The 27,212-nt window shown below is 41.0% G+C and overlaps 1 protein-coding gene across 1 annotated transcript in view; it reads right to left on the reverse strand.

The window, feature by feature from the left end:
* The window catches only part of LOC126282040 (bumetanide-sensitive sodium-(potassium)-chloride cotransporter), a 308,227-nt gene that overhangs the window by 16,618 nt on the left and 264,397 nt on the right, over positions 1-27,212 (reverse strand). The window contains exons 12-14 of the mRNA XM_049981454.1: positions 26,532-26,743; positions 20,910-21,151; positions 4,540-4,781 (exon numbers count right to left, since the gene is read on the reverse strand). Of these exons, the coding sequence (XP_049837411.1) occupies positions 4,540-4,781; positions 20,910-21,151; positions 26,532-26,743 (696 nt within the window). The remainder of the gene's footprint in view (positions 1-4,539; positions 4,782-20,909; positions 21,152-26,531; positions 26,744-27,212) is intronic.

The raw sequence follows: 27,212 nt of genomic DNA on the forward strand, positions 1-27,212 counted from the left end.
GATTTACTGAAGTCAGCATGATTATGGCTTTTGGTAAATTTTTCTATGGCTATACTGACTGACAAAAAAACTGAAGCACCCAGAAGACATTGTTAGAGTCAATGCAACTTCATGCACGAACACACTATCAGCAGGTATCTAAATAATTAGAGTTGCAATTCTCTGTAACAGGTACTACAGACACGAGAGTGAGTTGTTGTTGCTATTTACTGTTGCTACCAGGCCTGGTAGGGCATATAAGGGACATGAACAGTGTCAGACATTGAGTGGTCACTGTGAAGGACATGAAGATGCTGTATACTTATATGAGACAGCATTATCAGTGCTTGAAAGAGTTTGAACAGGGCCTTATTGTTGGTCTCCACTAGGTCAGCTGCCTAAATTGTGCAATATCCAGATTTGTGGTGCTTTCAGATGTGACATTGTTGGGTTGAATGGGAACGTGATGGACGGCACACTCGTCAACAAGATTCCAACTGACCACATCTGACTACTTCTAGGGATGATCAATGTATTGAGTACCAAGCACATTGTTCCCACTTCACATCTGTGCCTGCCATCCAAGAACAAGGTACGGACTTCCTGCAAAATGCTGCATCATCCCACACCTTTGGATGGAGACAAGCAGCAACCAGACTAGAAAATTTGTATCCTATGTGTAGGCTGGCAGCCGGCCGGTGTGGCCGAGCAGTTCTAGGGGCTCCAGTCCGGAACTGCGAGACCACTACGGTCGCAGGTTCGAATCCTGCCTCGAGCATGGATGTGTGTGATGTCTTTAGGTTAGTTAGGTTTAAGTAGTTCTAAGTTCTATGGGACTTATGACCTCAGATGTTAAGTCCGATAGTGCTCAGAGCCATTTGAACCATTTTGTAGGGTGGCATTTAAACCACAACAAAAAAATACTGCATTTGGAATGGTGCTGTAACTGGGAATAATGGACAGCTAATGAGTGGAGTTGCACTGTGTTGTGTTCACTGGTGAATCATGGTTTTGCACTACCCCAGCAAGCACCAGTGGTGACCTGGTGAGAGGTCCCTTTCTTCCACTATTTTTGGCAAGGCACAGCAGTGTTACTCCTGACAACATAGTGTGGGGAACCATTGAGTATGACTGAGGGAGCTCTGATGGCATAATGGTGCATTGTGGACATCATATGTCCTTGTGTATTACCTACCTCTCATGTGACAATATCTTGGTGCCATTTTGCAAAAAGGAAAATGCATGTTCACACATAGAAAATGTCACTATGAACTGTCTGTATCATTTTGAATTTGTTCCATGTCCAGTAAAATCCTCAAATATGTCCCCAAAAGAATATGTATGGGGGCAACTTGGACATCATTTTCATCCTGGTGCCAGTATCCAGAATGTTAAGGACCAGTTAAACACACCGAGTGAGACGGCGCAGTGGTTATCACACTGGACTCACATCTGGGACGACAATGTTTCATCCTGATTTAGGTTTTCTGATTTAGGGAAATCACTTCAGACAAATGCTGGTATAGTTTCTTTGAAAGGGCACGGCTGAATTGCTTCCAAATCTGATGGGACTAATGGCCTCGCTGTTCGGTTCCCTTCCCACCAAATCAACCAACCAGTCAGCCAGTTACAACAGTTGTGTGCCAGCTTGCCTCAGGAGAAGATACAATACTTTATGACACCCTTCCCAACTGAATCAGTGCATGCATCCTTTCCAGGTGAGTTGCAATGTCATTCTGCTAATGGACTCATACTACTAAGTTCTTTGTAAATTTGACTTGATTTCATGATCACTGAAATAACATCACATACCCTCTCAGCCAATGAAGTATCATTTTGTTTCCCCCTCCACTTCTGGGTGCTTCATGCTTTTTGTCAGGTAGTGTGTTTGAGTGCATTCAAGACATTATCTCTCTTAATCCATTATGTAAATTTCACAAACAAAATAGCATATCATGACCTTACAACCAGTTATGGATTGCATTGCTACATTCCTCCCTTTTAATGTAAACTAAAAAGAATTAACTTTTAAAGCTATGAGGAAACCTAAAAATTAGAAAACTAGACACCTGTCTGATGTGGCAGCTTATTAACAGTAATGTGCAAATAATGAAGCCATTCATACTAAATGAAGTGCACAACAGGAGCAAATATGAGAAAGTGCCAGATGAATAGTGGCCAGGATGCCAGCAACATTGACTGCACACACAAAATGAAATGTGTGAATTCCAAGACTGTTGCTCTTTGGTAAGTCATCATAACTAATGCTGCCCAAGTCTGTCCTCCAGTGCACTACATTATTGAGGACATTATCCACCACCACATGCTGACAGTACAGTGAGTGCATCAACTTACAACTCCCTATCATGTTTCTTAAAATATTAGCATCAGTCTATATTACCTCTATCACAATAGGGAGGATTTAAATGGATTTTTGTTGTATATTGTGATGGGGACAAGAAATGGGTTGATCACTACACCCCGGAGACAAAGTCTGTCTCTGTGGAATAAACATATCCAAGTTTCTAGGTTCCCCTGGCAAGAAGATCAAACAAACCTTATGTTCCACAATGATCATGTTGGCTGTTCTTTCAGATGGCCTGGGGATTATGCTACTCAAAGCCTTACATAATTGGGTGTTGAATTCCCAACAATATTGTAATGTGCTGTAAATTGAAAGGTGCTATTTGACAACAGATATGGAGACTGTTGTTCTGCACACTGCAGCAATAGCTGGTCTTATACATGCATTCAGTGGGAAAGTGTGAATCATTTCCTGCAAATTCTTGTTCTTGTGGTTGCTGACTTATTAGTGTCCAACAATCAAAGAGGGACTTTGTGGCTGAGTGATTACCAATCCCAGACTTCCTGCAGAAGACATGTTTATTTATGTGGTAAACTCATCAAGAAATTGAACCTATACCTTTATTCAGTTGGATTTTGACAGAATATGAAACTGATACTGATTAGAACTAGCACTTAATCTAGAAAAAAGTGAAGGTGTGCATTTCATGACACATAAAAATGTCTTGTGCTTTGACTGTAGATTAGTGAGTCACATTTGGAATTGGTGTACTCACACAAATATCTACAATTGGAATTATGAAATGAAACAATCATGTACATTGAATCATAAATCATGGATAAAGCAAATGGCGGGCTTCTGTTTATTGCTATTCATGGTAAGATACCAGGAAACTAGAATGTCTCTCCAAGAGAGGTTTTCAATAAAATATTTGTGGACTAATTATAAAGTATGGAATCAACACTAGGTGTGATTAAAAGAGGGCATCAAATCCATACAAAGATGAGCAGTGCAAATGATGAAAAGTCTGTTTGCCTTATGGGAGAGAGTAGTGTAACTGACAGGCAGTCAACAAGGCACTTTCATACGTAATTTAAAAATGCTAAGCACATTTTTTTTTTTTAGAATGGAATCTACAAAGTTTCTTTAGTCACATTTACTGTATATCATTCCTGCAGATACCACGGGGGGGGGGGGGGGGGACGTAGACTGATTACAGCTCATACAGAGGCACACAACCAGCCACACTCCCCACTCTGCATGCATGAATGAAGCTGGAAGAAACCCAATATATGACAACATAAAGTTCTCCTGTCACTTACTTTACAGGCATTAAAGAGTAAGCTCCTTTGTCACAAAATGTGTATGAAAAAGTGATTGGTGATGTTAGTAATGAGCTATTTGTCATAGTATACATTTTTAGTCCTTGAACTGTGTACTTATTCTGTGACAGTTTTGATAAAACTCATTGTGTGATGAGTGCTCTGTTGCCGATTCCAGAAGTAGTGGCATGGAATTTTGTGAAGGTGTATTACTAGACCTAATCATGAGTACTGATTCTGTCTAATAATTCATGAAAACTACATGAAATAGAAAATGATTGATATAAGTTGTGCAAATATATTTGAACTTAATCAATAAGGCTCTTGGACATAACTTTTTGCTGGTTACAGGCTTGGAGCACCCAGTGTAGTGAGCTGTTACCTCTGCTGTCAGCATCCAACTCTCTGACTCCATTATAAACTTCAACAACAAAATATTCCTCTATTAACTAACAGCAGCTAATGCTATTTAGTCTTCTTCTGGAAGCTGGCTGTGAGTAACGTTGTATCATGTATTTCAATGACAGTTCTCCTAAAGTCTATGACATGGTTCTATTTCAGGGGCAATACAGTTTTATCCATTGTCTACAGCAATACTTTGTAATGAGTTGCAACATCCCTCTGTGCTGCCATGTGTAGACATTCCCAGCACAAAAGCTCATCACACAATAAGACCACAGAATATGTTTTACAGCACATACAGCTTAAGTCAGTTGACAGACTTTTTGGGAAAAGTCGTTCGTCATTGGAAGAATAATGTAAGTGCTGTTATGGTACACATATTACACTTGTCAGTGACACATATTTGGCACTCCAAGCATACTAGACAAGTGAGGGAACTTTTCTCACTATTTACTATACTACTATTGACAGCTGTACCTAAATTTATTTCCAGAAATAATCACACCAAAGATGGTGAAGTGGTTCACTAACCAGCACTGGAGATGACTGACAGTTGTGAGGCAGATGCAGCAAGGACTCTTGTATTGCTGAGGTCTGAGTCGGAGCCATGGGATGGCAAGTAGACAAGTGAAGAGTCAGCACGCCGCAGAACTGTTGCCGGAAGGCTGCTGTGATCCTTGTCCTTCTCTTCAATCTCTTCTATCAGTCGTGAGTAGTCCAGACCAGCGCGCATGCGCAGAATTGTTGCTGCCATGCGGTTGTCGAAAGCATGGCTGTGAGGAGAACAATTATTTCTTAAGTTGACAGTTATCAGATGTAAAAGAGCAGATGTTAAAGAATTCCTGCAGTTATCAACAAATAAGTATGTCATCCAGAAGACTATGGAAGGACTTGTGCCTAATAAAATGAGGTAACAACATTTATATTATTGACTGTTGTGATAATATAGTCTTGACAACCATGATAGACAATAGGTGGTACCAACATGATTATTGGGGTGGAATTCTATTTGTCACAATTTGCTTGATACAGAGAGAGAGAGAGAGAGAGAGAGAGAGAGAGAGAGAGAGAGAGAGAGAGAGAGAGAGAGCAAGAAAACATTTTTTAAGTAGTTTGATCTTTTGAAAGCTTACTATCCAATACCACTAGCAGAAGAAGATATACAAAAACGGCAATTATCATTCCATTTAGCCTTTATGAACTTAAGTTTGTGCTATTTGGACTTGGGAATGCACCTAGCACTTTCCAAAGATTCATTAATGAAGTACTGTAAGGATTAGATTTCTGTTTTGCGTGCATAAATGACTTACTGATGGCATCTAGTTCAGAAGAACACTTGTAGCATGTAACAGGTAGAAGGATTAATATTGGCAAATCTATGTTTTGCACTCAGAAAATAAGCTCTTTGGGATACATCTGAAGTGACCGTGCACCACATTGTCAAACATGCTTATTCTTTATTTACACAAGTATTCCTTGGTTTTGTTTTTGATGTTTTCTCAGGCTATTGTGTGTCCTTGTACCTTATATTATTAAATGTTTCCAATAATATGAGCATATTTAAACCCCAATTTTTTGGTGACCCCAGTTCAATCTTTGTCATTAACTGACACTTTGTACAGTGTCGCTTCAAATGTCAAACATGAAACAACCACAGCAACTATACCAAACACCTTCCTTATACTGAATCATAATTTTGCAATTCAGGATCTGCCACCAACTGTTGACATGCCTTTGAGCACACTAATTACCCAAGTGACATCAAAGCACCACCACTCTGGCTGCAAAACACAGTCTTGTGGTTTGCACAAGTTGACAGCCAGTTTGCACTAACTCACATGGCTGCCAATGAAGCTAAGTACAGATATGGTGTCACTGCATTGAATGAAGATATGGCTACAGAAGTACAGGACATGTCGGATTCACTGCTGAGCACTGATTGTTACTCATCCATTAAAATCACCTTAATCATCCACCGTACAGTCCAAAACAAAATGTCTAGGCAAGATACTTCATACTGAGGAGTTAGGTGGTGCACCCGTTCACAGTTACTGCATCAACCGTGGAATCGAGCAAGTAACACTGTCAATGAAGACATTCTATGGAATGTCTGGCTGTCACACCTACCACCAGATGCGCAGAACATAATGACAGTACACATCAGTGATCTTGGCACATTGAAAACTACAGACTGCATCACAGAGATGTACCCATCCACATGTGCAGCAGCTGTATGCCCACAGTCAGACAATACTGATGACTCACTGCAGGCACAAATCACTCAACTAACTGTGCAAGTCACTGTTCTGCAAACAAAGCATTAGAGTCACCAGCCACAGTGTCACTGCTAACCGAGGAAATGCAGCCAACCATCTTCAGATTTGTAGGTACCATAGGTGGTTTGGTTCTGATGCTTGGAAATGCAGTTCCCTGTGAGAGATGGGAAATGTGCATGGTAGTCAGTAATGACAGTGACTGGCTCTCCAAACAGTAGCAATCAACTGCCATAGAGCACTACACAAAACTGCAATTTCTAGTGGACACAAGTGATGACATATCAGTGTACCCATCTTTTCATCTGCCTCACTGCATCAGTGATGAGTGTTGCCTCTTTGACATCAATGTTCTACAGTCCAGATGTGACAGTGTCACTAAACTTAGGCCTCTGTCAGATGTTTGAGTGGCAGATGTTGTGCTCCATATCCTCAGAGCCGACTTTTTGTCAATTTAGGGAGTGCTGCTGGGCCTTTATCATTGTCACCTCCTCGACATTACCAGTAATTTAGCCAGCTATGGATAATTATGCTGTGTGGATGACACTGTTGCACAAATGATCACAGGTGATTTTCTGTATTTAGAACTCCTTAAACAGTTCTCAGAGATTGCACAGCATCTGCCCGCATTAGCACTGGTACAGCATTCAATAATGCAATACATTCTAACAATGCCAGCTCTGCCTATTCACGCTTGATCTCATTGCTTAACACTGGAGAAACTGAAAGAAGCAAAGCAAGTGTTTTCTTCATGCTTGTTCAAGGAAGCTATCACATGTCAATCAGTAGCTGGTAATAATTATCCAATCCCACTCACTGAAGATTTTAATTTTAATATCCATAGCAAGCATGTCTTTTCACATTAGACTTAGTACATGCATTTTATCAAATACCTGTTGCTCCAGAAGATATACACTATGTGATCAAAAATATCTGGACACCTGGCTGAAAATGACTTACAAGTTCGTGGCGCCCTCCATCAGTAACGCTGGAATTCAATATGGTGTTAGCCTTGATGACAGCTTCCACTCTCACAGGCATATATGTTCAATCAGGTGCGGGAATTGCAGCCCATTCTTCATGGAGTCCTGCACTGAGGAGAGGTATCGATGTTGGTCGGTGAGGCCTGGCACGAAGTCGGCATTCCAAAACATCCGAAAGGTTTTCTATAGGATTTAGGTCAGGACACTGTGCAGGCCTGTCCATTACAGGGACATTATTGTCATGTAACCGTTCCACCACAGGCTGTGCATTATGAACAAGTGCTCGATCATGTTGAAAGATGCAATTGCCATCCCCAAATTGCTCTTCAACAGTGGGAAGCAAGAAGGTGCTTAAAACATCAATGCAGACCTGTGCTGTGATAGTGCCTTGTAAAACAACAAGGGTGCAAGCCCCCTCCATGAAATACATGACCACACCATAATACCACCACCTCCGAATTTTACTGTTGGCACTATACATGCTGGCAGATGACGTTCACTGGGCATTTGCCATAATCACACCATGCCATTGGATCACCACATTGTGTACCTTGATTTGTCACTCCACACAACATTTTTCCACTGTTCAATCATCCAATGTTTATGCTCCTCATGCCAAGTGAGGTGTCATTTGCCATTTACCGGCATGATGTGTGGCTTATGAGCAGCTGCTCAACTATGAAATCCAAGTTTTCTCGCCTCCCACCTAACTGTCATAGTACTTGAACTGGATCCTGATGCAGTTTGGAATTCCTGTGTGATGGCCTGGGTAGATGTTTGCCTATTACACATTATGACTCTCTTCAACTGTTGGTGGTCTCTATCAGTCAACAGACAAGGTCGGCCAGTATGATTTTGTGCTGTATGTGTCCCTTCCTGTTTCCACTTCACTACCACATCAGAAACAGAGGACCTAGGAATTTTTAGGAGTATGGAAATCTCACATACAGATGTGTGACACAGGTGACACCCAATCACCTGACCACGTTCGAAGTCCATCAGTTCCTCAGAGTGCCCCATTCTGCTCTTTCACAATATCTAATGACTACTGACGTTGCTGATATGGAGTAGCTGGCAGCAGGTGGCATCACAATGCACCTAATATGAAAAACATGTTTTTGGAGTGTGCGGATACTTTTGATCACATAGTGTAGTTAAAAACCACTGTTGGTACTCAATTTGGTCACTTTGAATTTACTAGGATGCCTTTTGGGCTATGGAATGTTGCACAATGCTTTCAGAGCTTTATCAACAAAGTTATGGATGCTTTCAACTTCTTCTGTATCTAGACTGATGACATCTAGCCTTGAATTGGAAAACCAGGAACATTTATCTCAAATCTGTACTGGCCTCTGTTCATACGGATTATTCACAAATCCATTGGAATGCGTGTTTGAAGCAGCAGAAGTCAAATTCTGGGGTTGCATCAGCTACACACCCAAGCAATATGGCCATCAAGGGAGAAATCAGAAGCCATAACTAACTTCCCACTACCTGCAACAGTTCATGAGTTGTGACGAATCCTCATCATCACTAATGTCTATTACCATTTCCTGTGCAATCATACACTCTTGGTCATTCCACTGAATAAACTCTTGTGAACTTCACCGATACTGAATGACAAACTGACGTGGAATATTGAGGCTGAGAAAGCCTTTATCAAACTGAAGACCGCTATCACTGAGGCTGCATTATCACACCCTCTTCCACAAGCGCTTCTCACTCTAATGGTTGATGCGTCTGTGACTACAATAGGTGCTGTACTTCAGAAACGAATAGATCAAGACAGAAGGCCTGAGCATTCTTCAGCCAGAAGAGACATTGTGGCAGCAGAGCTAGTCAATGTATGATCACAAGTTGTATGCAGTGTATGCTTCCATTAAGAGAGTCTGTCATATTCTCATAGGTCAACAGTTTACGATGGTCACTGACCACATGCTATTGATGTATGCTTTCCATCAGAGACCAGACAAAGTATTGGATGTCAAATGCCCCTTTTGGACTACATGGGGCAATTCATGACTCACAGTCCACATTACGGAAGAGTTGAATATACCGGCAGATGCTCCCTCTCTCCCATGCAAAAGCAATTACGTGCACAACAGTTCAACAATGAGCTGCAAGATTTACTGGCAGCCTTTTGGTATACAGTTGCATTATGTCCTACCACTGTCAATCTTGTTGTATTGTGATGTTTCTACATCAAAGGCATGACCATTTGTGATAACTAACTTTTTACACCAGGCAATCACATAGTTTGCATGATTTGTCTCAGCCAAGGGTCCGTGGTGCGACAAACCTGGCTAAGCGAGTTTTTGTGTGGCCAAACATAGACAAAGACTGTAAGGCACTCGTACACCAGTGTGTGGGCTGTCAGTGAAATAAAATCACTCATCATGTCAGTGCACCTCTTGGCACATTCATCCCACCAAACCAATGATTCAACTATACATACCTGGATATTATTGGACCTTTACCACATTTTGAAGGGTACACTTACTGCCTAACTGGCATTGACTGCTTCACTCCTTTTTCCCATGGTTGACATCACCACTGAACCAATGACAACCACATTCTTTCACAGACAGATTTATCATTTTAGAGTACCCTTTTGTATAACCACTGACCAAGGCAGGCAATTTGAATCTTACCTGTTTAAAGTTCTCGATGTCTTAATAAGCATGAAACATACCCACACTACAGTGTATCACTTGGCAGCAAACGGTGTAACTGAATGTCTGCACCAACAATTAAAAGTATCCCTTCAGTGCCTGAGTCACAGCTTTGGAAACACTGCCAATTGTCTTCCTGGTCCTCCATGTGTCCACCTAGGAGGATCTAAAACCTGAAGCTGCAGATCTCACAGATGGTCAACCAATTCTACTACCTAGTGAGTTCCTCGGCAACATTCCAAATGACTTTATAAGGGTATTAGACTTTATCCACAATCTGCATTCACAAATGTGGCAACTACATACTGTTACAATGAGAGACCAACAGTCCCGCCGCCATTTTATCTTCACTGACCTTTGGAAATGTAACAGTCTTTGTTTGACATGACACTGTGCGCAAGCCTCTATCGCCACTGCAGGATGGACTTCATGCAGTTCTCAGCTGGGATGAGACTATGTTTAAGATTGGTTTTATTGGTAATCCAGCTACAGTCTTTGTTGACTGCCTTAAACCAACTTTCTGCACTTCCTAAGCTGTTACAAACAGATTGCATGGTGGATCTACCACAGAAATGGCAGAATTGTCCGCCACTCCACTGCCCGTCATGAACAAGCCACAAGAGACATCGGACAACAAACCTGATGAGTCAAGAGCAATTTTGTCCAGATTGCGTGACAACAGGTTTTGCCATCACGTGTGCTTCAACAGAATATTTTGTTAGAACTTGTGAGGGGGGGGGGGGGGGGGGTGATGGTGATGGAGTGATTGTGCACCACAATGTCCAATGTGATGAAGACACAAAGCCTTTGCCCTTCACAGCATGACTACTGATGCATTTTTATTCTTTGTATTATATAATTCTTCCTTGATTTTGCCTTTGTTGTGAATAAAATGAACATATTTAAAATGCAACACTTCATTATGCCAGAAGGCATGAAACCAGGCTTTGATAGAATAACAACCATAGTAAAGACACCTTGTCCAGAAACATTGAAACAATTGCAATTCTTGGCTAGTTCAACTTATATGTCTGTCAACTACAATAAGTTGCATAAAACCAAGCTCTTCTAAATGGCTATCTGATGTGAATTAAGAAAAATGGCAGAAGGGGTGTCAACTGGTATCCAGAAGCAACAGAACAATTTGAAAAATGCAAGGAAAATCTGACACAAGCTACACTATTAAGTTTCCCAAATGTGAAGCATGAACTTGCATTGTTTATGGGTGTATCAAAGTGAACTACAACTGAAACAAGGTGGGATCTGTAAACCTGTTGATTTCTTTTCAAAGAAATTTCCTCTTAACCAAACTAATTATTCCACTTAGGACAGGAAACCTCTCAGTATTTATTTTGGAAGAAAGGAAATGAGATTAAAGTTTTACATCCCATTACAGATGGAGCATAAGATCTAATTACAAAAGGGTGGAGATGGAAATCCGCCATGTCCTTTACAAAGGGAGCATCCCAACATTTGCCTGGCATTTAGATTTATCATGGAAAACCTAAATTTGAATGGCGAGACAGAAATTTCAAATGTTGTCCTCCCAGCTGCAAGTCTAGTGTGTTAACTTCTGTGCCACTCTGCTCAGTCAGTATTTATTTAGCAATAAATTATTTCCAATATCTGCTTGGAGGAAAAACATATTCTGTCTACACAGGTCATGCCACATTAACTTACATACCCAAACAGAAGAATGAGAAGGTTTCAATATTGCAACTCCATTATCTCCACTACATTTCTGAGTTCACAACTAATTTGTATCCTGTATCTGGTACAGCAAATGTAGTGGCAGATCATCTGTTAAGATTGGAAGAATTAAACCTGATGGGCTACAATGATATACCTATTCCATGATAGAAACACGAAGAACTTCAAGATCTCAAGTCAACTGGCACTGCCTCACCAAAATTTAAGCAGTTCTCTACTCTTAGTGGATCAAGATTATGGTGTGGTATATAAATTGAAACTATTTCCTAAATATTTTCAACCAATGTAGGGTCAAAGTTTTTATGCATTAAAATAAGGTGGCTCATGTAAGAGTGAGATCTTCAGTGACGCTTATATAGTCCAAATCTGTCTGGCCAAACTTGAAGGTAGGTGTGTAGCAATGGAATAAGGCATGTACTGCTTGCCAGAAGAGCAAAATTATAAGGCATACTAAATCACCTATTGGAAAATTCTCCATTGTTGATGAACATTTTGTAACATATTTAATCTTAGATATCACATTGTCAGTATACAATGGACAGGAGGAAGAAGCCTGACCACCTCCAGGACCTGGCTGCCCCTGGTGAAATGAACATGCCTGATGCTCTCACCTAGCTGCTATTGTATGTCAGAAGAGTAAAAATTCCTGACATACTGCAAGTGATGTGTCCACTATTGAGAAGTGTGAAAGGAGCTCAGACTCACACTGTCAAACTGAATATATGATTGACACATGCCGTCTGCTCAGCTAAGGAATTCCAGCTACAATAAAATCTGTGTGTGATCTAGCTTTAGTACTGTGAGTATTGTGGGCAGTACAAAATGTTTCACAAGGATATTAACAATTATTTGACTGGCCAGATGAAGAACATTAGCTGGCCTACCAGCTGTATGAACACACACAAGGAGAGATTGCTGGAGGATGAGATGATATCACTCTGGAAAGGGACCTGTCATTGAGACAGCAAAGCGGATATTTTCTGGTTGAGTTCTGAGACCATCCAGCTTTGCCCATTGCCAGAGGACACACATTCTGTTTTGCAGACTCCACAGCCTCCGCTGGTAAATATGGGAAGCCAATACTAGTGTGTTGTTAGTTTCACTAACAACACCCTGACCATTCCCTGGTAAATGCACTACAGTCTCTCATCAAACTATGCCTGCTAATTTCATTTGTTTTGTAGCAACAATGACTGAAAACCTTGGCAATGACTTTGACAATTTTGTTATTGATAGCAGGCAAGTCATTATTTTTCCATGAGTAATAGTAATTTGTAGATTGTATTTGTATAACCATAGTCCACAAAACCTTTATTTTTAGAAACAAATGTTTTGGACTTATCTCTATAGACTTTTGTGGCTGTTGATCCCAATCCTTTTATTTAAATTGAAAATGCTACTCTCAAGTGCAATTTAATATATTCTGCAATATACTGCAATAAAATGGTGTTTGGTTTAATTATATTTTGTACATAAATATGGAGTAAGCCCCACACTCTTCAATATGGGGGCAAGTCACTCAGTAAAGGCATTGTTTTGTGCTCCATATGTTGACAGCACCATGAACCACATAGTAAGTGGCAGAATGTGATTGGAAACATCTTTCTATGGGCATGGCAAACAGTTAAAAAGACAAACTTCACTGCTGATTCAGTACACACCAATACATTGGAGAGTAAATAGTGGTAGCTTCTGTCAGCTACTGCAAGTTCTGATGCTAAAATGAAGAGGTGAAGGAAGCTTTCAAAACACAAGATTTTGGATCAGAAAAATGCCTACCCTTATGAAGTTTGAAAAACAGTCCAGCACATTAAGATTTGTTTCTGAGATGCTATAGTGCCACCTTACAGTCCTGACCTGTAAAATAAAACCAGTGTGAACCCAAGTTTTTGTTGGATGAAAATGTTGCAAGGTGCTGCAAAAATGGATGTGCACAAAGCCACAAAGCTTTTTCCTTTATGAAATCAGAATGCTTATTATGAAATGAACCAGGTACATTGAGGTTGATTGATATGATGTAGAGAAATAATGTCAGTTGTGATGTTGTCTTAGCAATGAAACAGTCTTCTTCTTATTTTCTTTTCTTCTCTCTCTTTCTTCCTTTTTTTTTCAAAAAAATTCCTGTACTTGTTGACTTGGGTTAGTTCTTGTCAGAGGTGAACTAGTGAACTAGGGTTAGGGTAATTGGTGGGAAGATTTAAACTTTGTACCCTCACCCCTCCTCCCTCTCTCATCTTGTCCCCCATGCCTCCATCTTAACTGTTTATTCACTTATTATGATCAACCCAACATTACCACGAAGTAAAAGATACATATTTCAGTTATCCTTTTTGTATGTTACTACTGAAAATTCTGTGGGTTGAATCACAAGCATAAGTGTGAATTACAGATACAGACAGTCAACATGGGTCTGTTCAAAGTGAGCAGGGTTTACCTGTAAAGCTCTTTTATGGAAGCAACAGCAATATTGTTGTTGCTCTTCGCTAGTATCAATGCATTAATAGAATATGGAGGGTTCTCTTATCACACTGGGGTGAAGAACATGGTCTGAAAGTCTGAATAAACTCATGATTTTGGAATTGCTCCTGGGAGAGGCTGATGACCAACTGTGCCACAAATTGCTGCAATGCACAATCTTAAAGCAATGCACAAGCTGTATCACGACTGCTGAACATTTCATAGTCCGCCATTTGAAAAGTGCTGTGAACAACTGTGAAATGGTGGTTCCAGGCTGCTGTGGATGCAGGTGGTCATCACACTGAGCAGAGTTTGTAACCTGGAATATAAACATGGCACACAGTTAACAAATATACCATTTCATGTGGAAATTAAAATGTTTCTTTCAATGGTTTATTTTGTTATTTGTCTTCTGCATGTCCTTACAAATGTATCCACAAAATTTCATTGTCCTACAATCACTTGATTTTCATGGGAACCCTTTCACATAGAGAAACCACTCTGTAAGGCAGTATCTGTGAGATGATGTTCATGGACAGTGACATTACAGAAGTGGACTGGCCTGCTAAAAGTACTGACACAAACCCAGTGGCAAAACTTTGGGATGAGTTATAAAGTCGACTTTGCTCCAGACCCCAGGATCCAACATCAGTACCTTCTCTGTTCTCAGCTATTGAGTAAGAATGGGATGCCATTCCTCCACAGACATTCAGATACCTCACTGAAAATGTCTTTAGCAGAGTACAAGCGGTCATAAAGGTGAAGGGTAGACACATCCATATAATGTCCACTCATTTTTATCAGGATATTTTTGATCAGTTAGTGTACTGTCTGCAGGCAGCAATGGAATATAATTTTAAAATCTCTGTCTACTACAAAAATCACATATAATAATAGAAATTCACGAATTGTATGTCATCTCTGTATCCGCTCTTAAATTTAATTAAGGTCAAAGTTATATTAAATGTTTTGGAAGATGATAAGTTTCAAATTTGTCATGCCATATCCTGGAATTCCTAAACTCGCTGCAGTACTTCTTTATGTTCATATATAAAGGACATTCAAATAAATCTGGTCACTCGTGTAAAGTAATGGTAATAATTTTATTAACTCAAAAATGTAGCTATACACAGTACACATACTCAAAAATAGTCACCAAAACTGTTGGGACATTTATCCCATTGCTACACTAGACAGTCTATTCCATCCCTGAAGAAGCTAGTAGGCTGCTGTTGGATCCAGGCCTGGGCTCAGTCACATACTTTGTTGTCTGTTGTGAATCGATGTCCGTGAATAGCTTGTTTTAGAGAGCCAAACACAAGAAAGTCATGCAGTGAAAGGTTGGGACTATATGGTGGATGTTCCAGCATTTCCACCGAAACTACTACAATGTCGTCTTCACCACATTGGCCATTGCAGGCGGATAACATGACTGGACAACATGCCTCTGCGTTTCGACTTGATGGCTCGGCTAAGGTTCTGTAAAGTGGCTTGAAAACACTGGGCATTGATGGTGGTTCCTCATTCCAGGAACTTGACAAGCAGTTGACCCTTGTGGTCAAAAAAGGACATCATGACCTTACCAGAACTGATATGCTTGGCCTTTGATTTCTTTGGAGGTGGTGAGGTTGGATGTTTCCACTGCTTGTTCTGACACTTGCTTTCTGGTTCAAAATGGTGACACCATCTTTCACCACCTGTGATAATACATGGCAGAAAGCCATGTTCCTCATCATGATAACATTGCAGGTGACTCAAAGACAGCGTCATTTGATATTGCACTGTTCGATGGTCAGTTGGTGGGAAACCCACTGCACACAGATTTTTTAAAAGTTCAAGTGTTGATGCATTATGGTGTTGGCAGTGCCCACACTAATACCCAGTAAATGATGGACCTCATCCACGGTGATTCTGCGGTTGTCCAAGGCTAAAGCATTCACTTTCGAACCCATTTGCAGTGTGACAACACAATGAGCCTCCCCAGGATGTGCATCTTCTTCTAATGAATCATTTGTGCCATTCCACAACACTTGAATGATTCAGACTGTACACAGTACAGAGCCTTCAACTGTCAATACATTTCACAGCCGCCAACTCCCTCCGCTGCCAAAAACCGAATCACTCCTTGTTATTCCTGCTTACTTTCCTGTATGTTTGGTAGTGGACAATAACTTGTGTGACCACCTCCTCTTTGGCATAAAACTACACTGGTGCTATGCAACATAAAATTTTGCACACATGTCAGTCCCTCTACCAATAGATTGCACCACCATACCCGCAGTTACGTGGTGCCACCTTACTTGTAAGGCAAAGGTACACACACCGACAAGGTTTCATTTGAATAAACCTCATATTATCAAATTATCTAGCTACCTAATGTATATTTTCAAAGATGAATATCTTATTAGTCATTGACCTTGTCACAGTGGTAACACCACTTCCCGTTAGACCACTGAAGTTGGATGGGTGACCATTTGCGTCTGCCAAGTGCTGTTGGCAAGTGGGGTGCTTGCAGCCCTTGTGAGCCAGTTGAGGAGATAGTGGACTGAGCAGCCCCAGTCACAAAAAGTGACAATGTTTGGGAGAATGGGTTGTTGACCTCATATCCCTCCATATCTGTATCCACTGATGTCTATCAGCTGAGTATGACAAGTGGTCGGTCAGTACCGCTGGGTCTTTTGAGGCCTGTTCGAATGAACTTCAGTTCAGTTCAGTTAATATCTTATTGCATTTCTTATTTACACAGGCTTACAATAAAAGTGAAGCATCCAGAATACATGGTTGGATGTTAATATAACTTCATTGATGTACACACCATCAGTGGTTACATAAATAATTAGAGTTGTAATTCTCTGTGACAGTCAGGATGGCTACAAGAGTGTATTATTGTCGTTTTTGTTGTTTATGTTTAGCATTGTTACCTGGCCTGTCAGGGTATATAAGGGGCATGAACAGTGTCAGCTGTTGAGTAGTCATCGCAAAGGAGACGGAGATGCCACATACATGTGTGAGGCAGCATTACTGGCACCTGGCAGAGTTTGAAAGGGGCCTCATTATGGGTCTCCATTTGGTCAGAAGGTTGAAGTGTGCAATATTCAGATTTGACAGGCAATTGTATGTGACCGTGGCCAGCTGTTGGAGTGCAGGGGCACATGAGGCCAGTCAAACACATCTGACTAGCACATGGTAGGTTTGCCATATTGTGCAACTAGCAGTGTGTGATCCCCCATTTTACCTGTGTGCCTGCCATCTGACGACAAGTAATAGGCTCGCTTCAACATTTTGTGTCATCGTGCACCACTGGTCGGAGACCAGCAGCCAAACTAGTGCATTTCCACCACATGCGTAGGTTGCCATTAACAATATACCAGAAATGGCTGTGTTTGGAGTTGAGTCATGGAATGCTGATGAATGGCATCGCTTTTTATTTGGTGACAAATCATGGTTCTGCACTGCCATAGATGACCGTCATAAGTGAGAATGGTGATAGCCTGAGGAAAGGTCCTGTTCATCCAATGTTTTGGAGACTCAGCTGTGTTACCTCCTGCCTCACGGTGCAGGGAACCAACAGATATGACTTAAGGTCGTGGATAGTATGAATGAGGGGACTGATGACACAACAGTATGTCGTGGACATATTGCTTCCTCACGCATTATCCCTTGTGTGGGATTATCTTGATGCCATTTTTCAACAGAGCAATGCATGTTTGCACTTAGAACATGTCACTAAGAACTTTTGGCGACATGGTGAAGTTCTCCTGTGGCCAGCAAAACCGCCAAGTCTGTCTCCAATAGCATGTGTGGGGGATCAGCTCAGGTGTCTACTTTATTTGAGTGCTGGTATCCAGGACATCAAGGGCCAGTTACAGCAGTTGTGGGCCAGTTTGCCTCAGGGGCCGATACAGAGACTTTTTGTCACTCTTTCCAACCAAATCAGTGTGTGCATACATGCCACATTGGTGAAAAAGTCATAGTGATAAATGGGCCCATACTACCAAGTGCTTCATAAATTTGATTCAAATTTGTAATCACTGAAATAGCATTAGATACATACCTTCTCAACCCATGATGTTTCATTTAGTTTCATCCTTACTGTTCTGGGTATTTATTTTTTTGTCAGGCAGTATAGAAATGGCTATTTTTGTCAATACTAAACAAGTATGAATGTCAAAGTTTGTATCCGATGAAAAAAAAGATGTAAAATTGTGTTGATTCAGATATGGTATGGATCTTTGCAAACATATCATAGAGCCAGAATTAGGGTTTTTCTTGAAATAGCTGAAAATTTTGCATCAACATAAGTTTCCTACTTGAGAAGCCATAGTCACAATGGTTTTTTGCAATGGAAGCGGCAAGACAGAGGGAGCAGACAACTCAAAGTTTCCATTGGCATGCTGCTAGCAAGAGTAGTCAAGCCCACTAGCTGCTATATGGCAACTACTTTAACCTTTTCAACTTGAATTTTTTCACTCATAATGCCACTGCACTTGTGATATTTGCACTAAAAAGAACCTCTGTTAACAGGTAATGAAATACGCTGAGGCTATCTAATAACTACACACTAAAACAAATTATACATACATTATAACAATGAACATGCCATTTTTGTCTTTCATTTCATGTGTATCATCATTTAGGCCCTACATTTCTTCAACATGTGGTACATTTCAAAGCTTTCACCAGGATGGAGTCCTGGTTTTCTGGAATGTGTTGCAATAGTAAACAGTTTCCCTTCTACCACTTTTCATCTCCCTGTTATGCAAACAGCACAATCCTTACTGTTACTCTTTTCATTGGAGTAAATGGAGTGTGGTTGCTTTGATAGCCTCTCCTCATCATCAAAAGTAGATGGTCCTTCTGTGTTTCTTCCAGTTGTGTTCTGTACTAGCTCAACCACAGCTTCCAGAAGTGACACTGTATTTCTTGTGGCTCAACTTGGGTTTCTCGTTGGAAGCAGTATCCAGGTTGTACAAAGTACACCTACTGACTACTTTTGTCTCCAGTAGCCAGAAAAACATCTTATGCTGCCAATTTATTGATTTCCTGATAAAGCTGTAGGATACACAGTTCTGGTCAGATATATCCACTCCATCCATGTTTTTATTACAGTCACAAATGACTTCAGGCTCTAGGAATCTCTTGTTATTCTTGGCCCCTCTTGTCATTGGCAGTATGTACGTGTTGCACCAAGTACTTAGAGTGACAACGTTGTGTTTACTTTCTTCTGCCAATGACATTACTTTCTCATCTTTCCTGTAGGCAGCAACTTCATGCTGTTTCAATTTCAATTTATTGGTCAATTCAACTGGTAGTCCTTTCCTGTTCTGTTGACTTGTACTAGTTATGTAAGCAGCTGCACAGTGAAATCATACCCAGTGTAAAATCTGTCACATAGAGATGGTAACAACTCGCATTACCAGTAGCATTTGTAAGTTTGTCACACAAATGTATAACTATTCCACTTGTACATGGGGTTTGTGGTGTTGGCAATGCCTGTGTAGTAGTCACTCTAAACTAAAGTATGGTCCAAATACCACTGCATATGCTGTTCGACTCCCAGCCAAAGCCTATATGATCATGCCCAACTTCGTTAGCTTGTTCGGATTGTTTAACATTTAAAAATGACACGTCCCTTGAACCAAACAGTGCCCTCATAAATGGTTGTGTGCCTACTTGGAATGTAAAATTATCTGAAATTTTTGTCAAAGAACTCCACTATCATTTCATTGTAGACCCCCCTTATGACAGTTCCAGTTGGACAATGTCCTGCAAGGGGCCAGCATGGAACATCCAAGAAATATAAAAATAATATCTTTCTGAACTGAATACTTCTTTATAAAATGGGCACTTTTGTGTCCATTCTTCAGTGAAGTAATTCTGAATAACAGGCTTAGGATTCAATACCTTATCAGTATTTTTTTTTTAGCTTCAGCATACTCATTTGTATTTTTTGTTATCTCAGTTATCAGTTCATGCGTAAAAAAAACAACATAAAAACATCCAGTATCTCATTAGGGTGTTGATGAGATGTTTGAATCCATTTACAACAGTGAAATTGGTTTTTGCGAAGTCTGGTTTATTTCCACATTTTCGTCATCCATTAAAATTAGGCGCGTCATTGTCAACACTACTTGTAGACTCTGTGTGTTCATCTCTATAAATTTCTGATTTTTATTGTCACTGTTCCGCTTTTGCGAACTATAATTACTGTTGTCATAGCTCAAATCACTCACATGTTTCAACCAGTACTTCCAACATCGCTTTAGGATTATCATATAAATTCGGTATTTTTGTTGCCACGATTATGAACACCACCTTCTGGGTGATCTACAAGCGTGAAAATAAAACAACAGCGGGATGCTTTCGACAAACACGTTTCCTCATAATTAGATTGTTTCCTCGTAGTTAGATTGCTTGCCGACAGATGTCAGAACACTACAGTACAATACAGCGGAGAGACATATAAGTTAATGAAATGAAGTTCAAAGGCGCAACATGCGAGTCTAATGCGATATTTACGCGGTCGGGGCTGCCCCGTCAGTCGAGCACTAACGGGCTAAATCGGACAAAATAGTAGCCGACAGCAAGATAAAAGGGTCTTTGCACCATGGATAGGTAGACGGTGTGAAAACGTTGCTCAAGATACCCCAACCTGAACCTCCACATGATTCCTCCTGATACAACTCCACGTCAGTCATATTTTAATGCCCTCCAACCCCTTCCCCCCCTTCTTCCCCTTTTCTTGTTTCCACCATCATTTCTTCCGCCCGCCACAAACCTGCCACACCGCTGGCAGCAGTACTCACTGCAGGACATTGAAGTAGGCGACCAGGTCGTCCGCGGGGCAGCTCTGCCAGTCCTGCTTGTAGCCCATGAGCAGCACATTGGGTCGCAGCTTGCCGATGCCGGCGCTCTGCATGAGTGCCCGAGCTCCCTGTTCGAAGGGCAGCCCATCCACGACGGCATAGAACGCCTTCGTGCGCCGCGCGCGCAGCGTCGCAGATCCTGCGCGTAGTCGCCTCTCCCTCGCACGGTGCGTCAGCTGCGTCTGTCGACAGAACAGCTGCCTGCTTCAGCGGTGCCGTCGTATTGAAATATCCAACACTGTTACTGAATTGTACTTATTAACCCTCGAAAATATTGTAATCTAGTTAGTTACTTATATTTTAAAATTTCGAGAAAAAACAGTTATTGTTTTTAATGAAGCGTTCTTCCAGATTCTATAAATGATTTTAATTTTCCAGTTAAATTTAACCAAAAAATTTAAGTCTTAGTAGTAGCTGTCACTTTCCCAAATGAATTTAATATTTGGTTGGCTCACGTTCAAGACCCCATTTACACATCAACGTCTCTGTAAAAAGCGTGTTGTGAGTAAAAGTTAACAACAATTACCCTAACGAAATTTTCATTTTTAATTTTATGTGGTGGTCATAAAGTACCCCCACTCCAAAAAATGGTTCAAATGGCTCTGAGCACTATGGGACTTAACTTCTGTGGTCATCAGTCCCCTAGAACTTAGAACTACTTAAAACTAACTAACCTAAGGACATCACACATCCATGCCCAAGGCAGGATTCGAACCTGCGACCGTAGCGGTCGCGTGGTTCCAGACTGTAGCGCCTAGAAACGCTCGGCCACTTCGGCCGGCACCCCCACTTCCCTGGTAGTACACGTTACTGAAAGAGTCTCAGTATTGTTAAAAGTGTGCTAAAAGATATTTTCAGGTTCTGGATCCTATTTGCACATCAGTAAATATACTGAGAGGCAGTAGTTAGTATACCCAGTTCCTGTAGAAATCTCTTCGAAGAACTGGGTATAGTAACTACTGCCTCTCAGTATATTTACTCCTTAATGAAATTTGTCCTAAATAATATATCTATTTTTCCAACAAACAGCTCAGTTCATACATACGATACCAGGAACAAAAATGATCTGTACAAGGACTTAAAAGCACTTACTTTAGTTCAAAAAGGGGTCCACTACTCAGGAACAATGATCTTCAATAATTTGCCAGCACACACAAAAATTTTTGTTACAAATAAAGATCAGTTTAAAAGGAGTCTGAAAGACTTACTAGTGGCCAACTGCTTCTACTCCATTGACGCATTTTTTAATGGAAACAAACGATGTATTGTGTATACTCAAACCACTAGTATTGTTATTTCAGCTTAAAAATGATGTATTGTATATACTCATACTATTATTTCAGCTTAAAAAAATGACATGTTCCACATCTACGAGGATCTCCTCAGCACGGAGCTATGGCACGAAAAACTAATCTAATCTAATCTAACAAGTATGTTGTTAATATAAGTCAACAACAATTACGTAATTTTGTCTTCTTTCAAATTTTTTTGGTGGGCATAAAGTTACCATCCTCTTCCGCCCGGCAATGCGCGTTAAAGAAAATACATTGGTATTGCTAGGGTTAAGCAGATAAAGCATTCCATCAAATCAGCCAGAATCACAAAGTCGACGTAACTCCAGTTGTGAAAATCACCTAATACAGGTATTAAAAAGACTTTGTAAAAATACTCGAACTGTAATAAACACAGGCAGGAATCGATCACAAGAAATAGTTATTAACCAACGTGTAATACAAGGGTGTAGACTGACATCTACTGTTTTTAATACATACACTGATTTCATTCTTCATACACAGAGCAGTAAAAAAACATAGAAATTAGCGAATGATGAGTGCCTGAAATTGCTTCTGTTTGCAGATGGCTCTGAGCACTATGGGACTCAACTGCTTTGGTCATTAGTCCCCTAGAACTTAGAACTACTTAAACCTAACTAACCTAAGGACATCACACACATCCATGCCCGAGGCAGGATTCGAACCTGCGACCGTAGCAGTCGCACGGTTCCGGACTGCGCGTCTAGAACCGCGAGACCACCGCGGCCGGCTGTTTGCAGATTATGTCGTTATTATTCGAAGAATAAGGATTACCTCCAGAGATAGCACACCAGCTGAACAAAGTATGCAAAGAATACAATTTAAAAATTTGTAGTTGTATGATGAAAATAATGTCAATCCAGATCAAAAATCAGTTTAGATAATACAGTTTTAGAACGTGTCTCGAATCTCTTACTTAGGCTACGGTATGTTTCCATTTTGCCTCCGATATCCACACATAATGTAAAAATGTATTTACGTATGTAGAGTGGTTGGAAACAGTCTGAAAAGCTTGTAAGGATGTTGCAGGATAGGTTTTACTGAAAATCAACTGCCACGAGAAAAAATTTGACACGTTGCGCCATTTCCGATTTCATTAGTATTGAAGTTATCCCATCAGGCCGTTAACGCCCGCAGATTTCAAAGGTGCTGCCAGATATGACTAGTGTCAGTTATTCTCAAAGTGTAGATGACAGTGCACAAGACTACTCAGCCTTTGGCTTGGATTCGATTCTTAATATCGCCTCACGTTCAATTTTTGTATCCCTATCTCGTTCGGTCTTAGGGAACCAAATGAAGACAACGTTTGGCGACACCGTCTCCGGTGGACCCCTTGAATTTGCACACGCAACGGCTTCATGACTATCTTCATTACTAATTAACTCGGAAATTTTGCGACGTATCGAATTCTTTTCTTAACAGTTATTTTTGAACAAAGCCTACCCTGCAACATCCTTACCAGCTTTACTGACTGTTTCTAATCATACTGTGCGCGCATCTGTATATGTTCAACATCTCCAGATAAGCAAACGGGAAGAATCGCTTGGGGGGGTGGGGGGGGGGGGGGGGCAGGCAAGAACCGTCGACTGGTCAAAGGGGTGGGGGTGAAAAAGCATTGTAGCTCACGACATGTGAATACCTATGCTTTGTATTGTATTGAATTGTATGTTTACTGGGGGCTTAGAAATGACGGAGAGGCTCCGTTCCTGCCGCAGCCGCAGTGATCCACAACCCGACGACGACTTATGAACTGTTTCGTTTTGCTTGCATTTAAATTGTATATACCGAAGGACACTGATTGTTTGCCTGTCGCCATTTGCTTGCGACACAACTTTGCGAACACGCAAAGTTAAGTATTGTCAATTTAACTTACTATAATAAACTCCATTAATAAGATCTGCTTGAATTGTTGTCCAACGATCCGAGGAAACAGTTTCCTAGGCTCCCTATATTAGACGAGTGAGCAGTATACTACACATAGTACATCGCTACAGATGAGGAGATTATAGGAAGTGGATGCAAGAGCATCTGTAGCACATCAACGCAGATGAGCAGGGTATTGGATGCAAGTGCTAAATATCAGCAACTCATCGCTGGAGATTAGATGGGTACTGGACATGAGGGCCAGAAAAACTGCAGCATATTGAGAGACGAAATAGTGAAGCTAGCAGAGGATGAAGTAGGTAAAAAGAAGAGGGATAATAGATATCCTTGGGTAATAGAAGAGATATTGAATTTAATTGATGAAAGGACAAAATATAAAAATGCATTAAATGAAGCAGGCAAAAAGGAATACAAACGTCTCAAAAATGAGATCGACAGGAAGCGCAAAATGACTAAGCAAGGATAGCTAGAGGACAAATGTAAAGGTGTAGTGGGTTATCTCACTAGGGGTAAGATAGATATTGCCTACAGGAAAATTAAAGAGACTTTTGGAGAAAAGAGAACCACTTGCATGAATATCAAGAGCTCAGATGGAAACTCAGTTCTAAGCAAAGAAGGGAAAGCAGAAAGGTGGATGGAGTATACAGAGGGTCTATACAAGGGCGATGTTCTTAAGGACAATATTATAGAAATGGAAGAGAATGTAAATGAAATGGGAGATATGATACTGCGTGAAAAGTTTGACCTAAGTCGAAACAAGGCCCCGGGAGTAGCCAACATTCCATTAGAACTACTGACGACCTTGGGAGAGCTAGTTCTGACAAAACTCTACCATACAGTGAGCAAGATGTATGGGACAGGTGAAATACCCTCAGACTTAAAGAAGAATATAATACCAAAGAAAGCAGGCGTTGACAGATGTGAAAATTATCGAACTATCAGTTTAATAAGTCACAGCTGCAAAATACTAACGCAAATTCTTTACAGACGAATGGAAAAAACTGGTAGAAGCCGACCTCGGGGAAGATCAGTTTGGATTCCGTAGAAATGTTGGGACACGTGAGGCAATACTGAACCTACGACTTATCTTAGAAAATAGATTAAGGAAAGGCAAACCTACGTTTCTAGCATTTGTAGACTTAGAGAAAGCATTTGACAATGTTGACTGGAATACTCTCTTTCAAATTCTGAAGGTGGCAGAGGTAAAATACAGGGAGCGAAAGGCTATTTACACTTTGTACAGGAACCAGATGGCAGTTATAAGAGTCGAGGGACATGAAAGGGAAGCAGTGGTTGGGAAGGGAGTGAGACAGGGTTGTAGCCTCTCCCTGATGTTATTCAATCTGTATATTGAGCAAGCAGTAAAGGAAACAAAAGAAAAATTCGGAGTAGGTATTAAAATCCAGGGAGAAGAAATAAAAATGCTGAGGTTCGCCGATGACATTGTAATTCTGTCAGAGGCAGCAAAGGACCTGAAAGAGCAGCTGAAAGGAATGGACATGGTGTTGAAAGGAGGATATAAGATGAACATCAACAAAAACAAAACGAGAATAATGGAATGTAGTCGAATAAATCGGGTGATGCTGCGGGAATTAGATTAGGAAATGAGACACTTAAAGTAGTAAAGGAGTTTTGCTATTTGGGGAGCAAAATAACTGATGATGGTCGAAGTAGAGAAGGTATAAAATGTAGACTGGCAATGGCAAGGAAAGCATTTCTGTAGGAGAGAAATTTGTTAACATCGAGTATAGATTTAAGTGTCAGGAAGTCATTTCTGAAAGTATTTGTATGGAGTGTAGCCATGTATGGAAGTGAAACATGGACGATAAATAGTTTGGACAAGAAGAGAATAGAAGCTTTCGAAATGTGGTGCTACAGAAGAATGCTGAAGATTAGATGGGTAGATCACATAACTAATGAGGAAATATTGAACAGGATTAGGGAGAAGAGAAGTTTGCGGCACAACTTGACCAGAAGAAGGGATCGGTTGGTAGGACATGTTCTGAGGCATCAAGGGATCACCAATTTAGTATTGGAGGGCAGCGTGGAGGGTAAAAATCGTAGAGGGAGACCAAGAGATGAATACACTAAACAGATTCAGAAGGATGTAGGTTGCAGTAGGTACTGGGAGATGAAGAAGCTTGCACAGGATAGAGTAGCGTGGAGAGCTGTATCCAACCAGTCTCTGGACTGAAGACCGCTACAACAGCATTGGCGTCAATGAGCAGGGTATTTGACGCACGTGCTAGAATACTTGTAGCTTGTCGCTGACGATGAGTGGGTTGTTGTATTTGGGTGCTAGAATACACGCAGCGTGTTGCCACAGATGAGCAGAGCAGGTTGCTGTATGTAGGTACTAGAATACCTGCAGCACATCGCCACAGATGAGCAGTGCGTGGCCCTTGGTAATGAGCGAGGCGAGCCCCAGCAGTGGGGGTCGGTCCTGGGGCCGGCCCGTGAGCGCCAGCAACTGCGGTCGGTAGTTCTTCACGTGGTCGCCCACACTGGACAGCTTGTACGCGCTGTGCAGTGCCGTCTTATACGTCTGCGCCTGTGTTGAGCTGCCCCAGTTTGCGTCTGTAACAAAAGGAATGGACAATATACAGGACTTCTTCTCACTATGTACTGAAACGCCATTTTCTCTTTTGCCAACAGTTAAGTAAAAAATGAACAAAAACGTTTTTTTGCAACGGGAACGATCTTCGGAAACTGTGGCTGTAACAGCAGCCACAAGGGGGATACTCTGGTTTTTGCTGACAACATTGTATAGGAAATTGAAATAAGAACACCGTGAATTCATTGTCCCAGGAAGGGGAAACTTTATTGACACATTCCTGGGGTCAGATACATCACATGATCACACTGACAGAACCACAGGCACATAGACACAGGCAAAAGAGCATGCACAATGTCGGCACTAGTACAGTGTATATCCACCTTTCGCAGCAATGCAGGCTGCTATTCTCCCATGGAGACGATTGTAGAGATGCTGGATCTAGTCCTGTGGAACGGCTTGCCATGCCATTTCCACCTGGCGCCTCAGTTG

This window comes from Schistocerca gregaria, chromosome 7, assembly GCF_023897955.1.
Source record: "Schistocerca gregaria isolate iqSchGreg1 chromosome 7, iqSchGreg1.2, whole genome shotgun sequence".
Classification (NCBI taxonomy): Eukaryota; Metazoa; Arthropoda; class Insecta; order Orthoptera; family Acrididae; genus Schistocerca; species Schistocerca gregaria.